Raw genomic sequence first — 8,148 nt, forward strand, 5'->3', positions numbered from 1 at the left:
AACGACAAATGATATAAAAAAATGATATAAAAAAATTTATTCATGATTCTGTATATATAAGTCGTTGAATTAATAAAACACTCACTAAAATTCTCACTAAAATTATTGCTAAACCAATTAAAGAGCGGTGTACATTCACTGTGTTATTAGGTATCTCATGTGGCTGCTCGTTCAACATTGAGTCAGTGCTGTAAGTAGATTATTACCAGCATGAGTCAGACTTGCAAGCAATATGTGATATGACCGAAATACCGTGCATACATTATGACGGTATCGTCTATCATACACATTACTTAATATCATCTATTTATTGATAACTAAATTTAATTTGAATCTTTAAAGTAGCAACAAATTAAGATTAAATAATAAAACTTTCAATTACAATTCCGATATTAAGTTGAAAATGTTAGTCACAATCAATTATATTTTCTAATCTTACTAACATTGTAACAACAGATGTTATTTTTGTTATATTCCATTTCGAAATTTCATTTTTTGTTAACTCTTGTCGTCAATCAATTGAAATTTGAATATTTCTAAATTTTTTTTGCACGTTCTTTTAAAATTTCTGTTGCGAGTCTAATATCAATAGATGAATAATGGAACCACACGGTCCAATATACAATTTAGCCCATCTGTTTGCCCACGGTAAAAAAATTCTTCGGAGTACTTAACGTATCGGCATGCGTTTGATCACGCGTTTTCCATCTACGAGCGCACGAGGGTAAGACCAACGCGAGATTCACCATGTGATTCCTCATCAAGCGATTCTGTGTATCGTGAAGCTGACATCACGTCGCTGTTGGCGTCCTGCAGCATCGTTGGCTCGAGATATAATACCGTCGTCTAAGTTTCTAGACCTGGCACGAGGCTGTGGAAGGTCTGTATGTCATGGAAGGCGCGGCCGCAACTCTGATTGTTGTTACGCTCAAACTTGGTAAGATCGAAATGCTCATCCAAAGACTGCAGCTCGGCCAGGCGTTCTTCCAGCGTCTTCGCCGAGTCGGCGAATCTAGAAAAGTCACAAAGCCGATCGGGATCGACTACGTCGGCCACCTCCATCATATCAGTTCCTGGTCTCGAGAGTTGTACGCTCGTGTCGTCGAGATCTCCGACGACGGGGAAAAGCACGGAATGGCAGCTTGTCGCGCTGTCGACTCCAATGCCGTTAGTCGTTGTGGAGGTGCTACTTGTACTGATGATCGTGCCGTTCGATCGCACGTCAGCCACGCCGCTCAAGCGATCCTCCGGAAAGCCCAGAGGGTGATTGCCGTTATGATGTGACACCACTGCTTCTGGCTGAATTTCATCGATATGCGAGAGCAAACGTGGCGTCGGTGGCAAGATGTAGAAGTCACTGAATACGTCGTCTTGCAAATCCAAGTCATCGTGCCTATGCCGCTTGGAATTGAGTTCGTCGTTTCTCGAATCGTCAGCCAACCTACGTTTCATCACAAATAATATCGACATGATTAGTTTGCAAAAATTGCACTTATTCTATGATAAAAATTCGAAACAAAAAGCTATGCTTTAATAGAAAATTCACACATAAGTATGGATCTAACTTCATGCAGTATCTATATATAATTCTTAATATTAACATCAACATGATGTGAATTTAACACCATGAATTTTAAAGTGTGACACATCAACGGTTATAAATCCATATCATAATTGATGTCACGTTGATGTTAATATTAGCACCAACACGATGAGAATTACATAGATTACCAATGTAATTAAATTTACACTGATATTTTTTAGAGTGCATGCAAAAGAGAGTCCCAAGTTATAATTAAAATTCTATTAAAGTAAAATTTATGCGAAATTATTATATTTGGCCAATGTCATACCTTTTCCTAGAAGAAGTTTCTTCGTCCGTTACGTCGGCGATGAGATTCCCGGCGATGTTATTTTCCTTACTAACGTCGTCCATGTATGACGCCACTACTGGAAGTGTACCGTAACTTCGTGTCTTCTCGTCCCGATTTTCACGCTGCAGCCGTCGTACCGCGTTATTTATGAGAACCGATCGGCACAGGCTCGCTTCAGGGTCCTCGATCCTCCTCAGCTTGCCGGCGGAAATCTTGAGCAGACGGCGACGTTCCTCGCGGGCGCGATATTTGGCGGAGATCATCGTGGGTCGGCTCCTGCGGATCACCAGATCCTCTTCTAATCTCATTTTAGAATCTGTAAAATCAAAAGTTATTTTTATTACTATTCTTATAATTATATTATCCATTAAAGCTAGGCTCGAGGTCTTGTGTTTTGTTGTACATTTCCAAATACATGTATCTTTACATATCACGAAAACGATATTTTCTCGCGACGACAAAATCAAGTACAAAGTGCAATGTGAAACGCTACTTTATGATAAGAGTACTATACTTTTTTTTATGTATGAAAGAAGTAGATGGAACTCATGAATTTTTATCGCATCTAATATATATTTGTAAACGGATGTGTATACAGATAATAGATAAATGTCTTTAAAAATTATCGGTTAAAAAAATTATTGAAATTAGTTTTTAGTAATTCAACAGTCAGTCACTCGCATCAATATCTTTAAAATAGTAAAAATATTCAGTGAATCATAATAATTTAAAAAGGATGTCTAAACAACATTATCTATGAAGATGACCTCTTTATAATGTGTCTTTATGACATCTTTTAGGCATATTGTCTGGGTGTCCAATGCCAGTTTATTTTTCATTTAGTAAACAATTTCAGCAACAATTTATTTAGTGTATTTATTGTATTTCGCAAACTCATAAAGTATCTCCACAAAAAGTATTCTATCGAATATATTATCCTTTATATGTTTAAATAGATCTTCATGATCGTTAATGTATCTCATTACTATTTATAACTTAACAGAAATTTTTACACGCAGCATCAAAACATTTTTATATTTGTTACAAAGAGAGGGGGGAGGGAGAGAAAGAGAGATTAACTCTAACGTCCCATAACGGTACATGGAGACGGTAAAACACGCAAGCGGCTTTAGAAGGCAGGTTAGCGGTACGTAAATACGCGTTTACGCACTTACGTGCAGTGCGCTCGTGTACTACGCCAATGATGGACAAGAGGTCTCTTTTTCTTTTCCCCTATCGTCATCGTCGTCGTCTGCGACTGACCCAGTTACACGGCGATGCTTCCGTCTTTCCATCGCTTCGTCGGAAGGGGAGAAAATACGCGTACCGTTATCACAGCGTTTTATAATCATGTCGTCGTCGTTGTCATCAACGACAATGATGATGATGACAATGCATCGACTTGTTTCGCGAATCATTGCGCGACTCGGTAAAATCACGTCAACAGTTATCAGCATCATCGATTATTTTTATTATGGAAATTTCATACGTTTGATTTTTTGAATCTTTAAGATTTTCTTGGTTTTTGTGCATCTAAATGTTTTCGAAAAAAGATTATTTACTCCATTCGCATACAAAAACGTTAATTCTACGACGCTTAAGCCTTGACGCACATTTTCGTAATGTTGACGTTACCTTGGGCTTAAGGTAAAATATAGAATATTGAATATCAAATAACAAAGGCATGAAAGGTATCTTGATACTGTTGTATTAACCCTTTTGGTAGGCCAGGCACAAAACAGTGCTCATCACCTGAAATCCGCCGTCGATTTTTTCATCTACTTAAAATGATTCAAAAATTTCTAAAAATTCACAAACATACTTTCAACTTTTTAGAGCAAATGTTTAAATTTCATTTTGAAAAATAATAAAATATAGTATATGATTCATTCGAACTTGCGAAAAATTTATACAAACAAAAATCGATCAGACACAAAAAATACCCCTCGTTTCTCGATTTCATAAATTTTCAAAGAATATTTTCGTGGGCAAATATGTGAAACTCATTCATTTACTTCCCAATGATTGTGAGATCATTTCCAGTTTTCGACGAGAATAAGTAATCGCGTTCGTTCGCGATCTTTGCTAATTCCCAATTTCTGACCAATTCTACACTTTCGCGTGAAAATTGTTAATCCGCCGCTCCACTGAGATTAGCTGATAGTCACGATCATCTGTTTTCTTGTAGAAAGTCTTTCTTATAATAGATCTTAATAGATCGTGTACACGCACCTCAAGAAAGCCGATTAGAATGAGCGTGTCAAGACTCGGAGATCGATTTTCATACATCTATAAGACAAGTGCATTAGAAATTGTATCGTTAATTAACTTGCAACATTTCATTTAAAGCTTTTATGACTTACATCGGATTTTCCGCTCTGCGTCATACATAAAGGAATAACTGTTTTCTAGAAATGACCGCGTTTGAGTCACTTCGCGCGCGTACCCGGAAATGATCACCAAAAGCGAGGATTCGTTACGCTACTGAAAGATGTCGCGTCGAGTACTTCCCCGCGCGCTTACAAAGATGGCCATCGCGCCAAGCTGGTCGCATCCAAGGAATTCAGTGACCGCCGCACTTGTTGCTAAACCGATCGTTCGTGTCGGAGACTTTTCGATTCTTAGACTCTCCGAGAACGACGGCGTGCCAACGCGGCCACGAAAACAATTATGATCGTTTCTCGAAAGTAAAGCTTCAGTCAAGCCTCTTCGAGCGATTTAACTATAAATCATAAACGACTTTTACACGCGCGAGATTTATATTCTGTCCACTGACTGTCGGCAAGCGGGATCGAATAAAATACGAGAACTGCCTAAATTCTGAGACTATGCCAAAACAAAATATAATTTATATATAAAGATTTATATATTTATGCGAGATTCTAAATGCAAAATAAAGTTAAATAAGTAAATCTAGCGCGTTTCGATCATTCAGAAAATGAGGTGCCTTACCAAATCAAGTCTCGTATTTTGATGTTAATTTGACGAATAAAAAGATGCGATTGAAAGTCGAAGATTATATCACAAAAATCCGTAGTAGAGTATTGTTGTGCGATCTTAGGAAGGAGGATTTACTCATTCTTGCAGAATATGACACGATAATGAGAGAAAGTAGAGAGAAAAATCATCTAGTTTTTGTATAATATATCGTCGGAATAATCTCAAGCCACGAAGATTATACAATGATCGAATAGTTTACAAAAAAGTGACGGAATTTTGTATAACGTATTTAAATATGAATATGTCTGTATAAATAAAATTAAAAATTAAATTATAATAAAAATATTTAATGAGAATATAATGAAACAAATGAAAATTATAAATTTGTCTCATAAATCCTCGCGTCTTAATCTGAGTGAAAAAAATGCCACGCAAAACGATTTGTGAGAAAGCATCAATTAATCCAAATTTTATAATTAATCTTTTTCAAATAGAATCAAAGAGGATTGGAACGGAATAACGAAATTAGCAAAAATGTTTGATTAGATAAGTAGTCCTATGAGAAAAGAGAGAAAGAGAGAGAGAGAGAGAGGGAGGAGGGGGAGAAGAAAGGGACGCTGTACACCGAGAAGCGATTTTACGGTCGAAGTATGCCTAGACTAACTTTCTCCGCGGGGGAAAAACCGTCATGGATACGCGTTACCTAACCTGACGCGCCAAGTCCGCTTTGCAAGCGCAAACTCTGCCTCCCCCCCCCTTCTCCAAAGTTTTTCCTCATCCTTTCCCTTCACGACCATCGCCCATCCAACTTTCCCCTCTCCTCCAGTCATTTATTTACATATGCTATCACATTGTAGTCATCCTGCCGATCTCGCGTACATTCCTCTTCGTCACTACTGTTCTTGTTAATCTCGCTTTAATCCTATAAATTATCTTAATGCAATAGATGAATTTAAAAGATAAATTAAATCTCCAAAATTTATCGGTAATGACGTACAGAAGAAGAAATTCTTTCTTTAAAGGCGTTCTGATTAAACTTAAACGTTTAGAGATTATATAACTATCATACTTTGCGTCGCAATAAGATCTTTACTTAAGTCTTTACTTAAAGTTGCTTCAATTGGCAGACAGAGGATAAACGGAATTTTGTTTTGGAATTTTATAATCCGGGTTACGTTAAATAGATTCCAATTATAAAAAATTTGTATTACATCGATATGTTTTTTACGACGTTTCGATCATGAATTGCGATTAACATTGCTTAAAACATAAATAATGAAATTAATGAAATCAAGTTGTACACGTAATTTTTAGAACTAACTTTTAAATATCCAAAAGATAATTCGCACAGCTATTACTAACGCAATGTATAATAATGATATCGAGTTGTTAAACTATTGATTGTTCAAAGAACAATACGTGAAAAAATGTGATTCCCGACCACATTTCATCAAGGAAGAAGCGTGTCGTGTCACGCTGGATATTTATCATCGTCGCGTAGTCTTTGGCAATTAAACAAAGTTCAGAACTCGAGTAAATTTAGATTCCCTTATATACACGCCTTCTTATTGAGCCATCGAAAGAGAATATAGCAAATTAACGATATTAATCTTCCAAACAAAAATGCGTTGAATATTCAGAAATAATATCTCATATTCTCGAGTTTTATTACTCACGTATTTATTATGAAAAATAGAAAAGATATATTAGGTGTGGGAAAAAGTTCGTAGCGTTTTTTTAATGCCATCTAATGGGAAAAACGCCACGAACTTTTTCCCATATCTAATATTATATACGCACTTTCTAAAACTTTTAAAGTCTCACTTTTAAAATCTCACTCTGAAGAATGAAATCTCACTTTTAAAGATTGAAAATTGAGCCACTATTTTTCAAGACTGATTTAATTTTCACTCTTTGGATTAAGATTCCATTCCAAAAAATTTGGAGAACAATTAAATAAATGAATAATAATAACAAACTTTATTGACGTGCAAGATATATAAATTATAAGTGTAAATAGAGCAGCACTTGAAAAAGCAATAATATTATTCGTGAGTCTTATAGTTATTAGATCTTATTATATTTAATTAATAGATGAATTCAAATATATATTTGATAAACTTATAATTATAAAAAATGAAAAATGAATCCAATTGTATCTTCATTGAAGTTAAACGGAGCAAAATCTATACAGGAACGAAATGCGACATTAATATACCTATTTTCTAATAGTTTGTGTACTACGGAATCGAATTGTTTTAAGCAATATCTCTATGTATTCGTGGTATAAATAACACTCTGGTCATACCACTTGCCAAAAGTTAATGGCGATTTAGTAACAATGTCGATTTAGTCACAACTGTTTGAAAGCGGCAGCAATGGGGTGAACTACCCTCCTAAAACCACAATACGAGTTTCGATCGGTGCACAACCGAAACCGTAAACGATGTTTCTCACTGCAACCATGTCGCACCATTATACTGGTGAATTTTCACTGCATCTTAATGAAATAGAAACTTGTATGTGTTTCGAAAAATTTAATTGCAGAAACATTAGTTCCGAGGATCGAGACTTTTGCGAAGAAACAGTTGCGTTAGAAATCTTAATGCTTTTTCCGATTTTGCGTAACTTGAGTTTTTTAAACGAAATGACTTTAAGTTGTGGATTAAAATCACTTTAATAGAACCTGACACACACACATACATATATATCTCGAAAGATTTTTGAGTGACTGTAATTGTTATAGATATCTAATCTACGATGATATTTCATCCGACATGTATAGACCTGGCTTCTCAAGTATCACAGACATCGTGCGCGCGCGCACACGTATGTTTGTACAATGTTTAATAATTCTTTCTCCACTTTCCACGAGAAAGCTGGATAGTAATCGAGCTAATTTAGTAAAAGAGCGATGCAGCGAGAACGGAATGTTCCGCGTTTTGCTATACTTTTGCATCCGGGGAGCGCGCCAGTCAATAGCCATATTACGTATGCTCCGGATAACTCGGATAATCACGTAACGGCGTAGTAGTATAGGGGCAGCTCATAATTCGTGAGTGTTATTCGAGCGTACCCCGTCGTTCGGTCGACGTACGCTATCGATATTCCGCCGAAACGAGAGACGTCCGGCGTCGGCAACGTCGGCAGAGTGGTGGTAGGGTAGTGGCGGCGACGGTGGTGGCGGGCGGTGCCATATTGAACGAGAGAGACTCGAGAGCGAGCGGGGAAGAGAGAGCTAGAGAGAGAGAGAGAAAGGGAGAGAGATAATGAAAGGGAGAGAGAGAGAGAGAGAGAGAGAGAGAGAGAGAGAGAGAGAGAGAGAGAGAGAGAG

At 36.8% G+C, this 8,148-nt stretch overlaps 1 protein-coding gene across 1 annotated transcript in view; it reads right to left on the minus strand.

The window, feature by feature from the left end:
- Positions 1-513: 513 nt before the first annotated feature.
- LOC108694928 overlaps positions 514-8,148 on the minus strand; it is a 113,498-nt gene continuing 105,863 nt past the window's right edge. The window contains exons 4-5 of the mRNA XM_018204621.1: positions 1,854-2,190; positions 514-1,441 (exon numbers count right to left, since the gene is read on the minus strand). Of these exons, the coding sequence (XP_018060110.1) occupies positions 847-1,441; positions 1,854-2,190 (932 nt within the window). The 3' untranslated portion in view covers positions 514-846. The remainder of the gene's footprint in view (positions 1,442-1,853; positions 2,191-8,148) is intronic.

The sequence above is a fragment of the Atta colombica genome, unplaced genomic scaffold (assembly GCF_001594045.1).
Source record: "Atta colombica isolate Treedump-2 unplaced genomic scaffold, Acol1.0 scaffold126, whole genome shotgun sequence".
In the NCBI taxonomy this organism is placed as follows: Eukaryota; Metazoa; Arthropoda; class Insecta; order Hymenoptera; family Formicidae; genus Atta; species Atta colombica.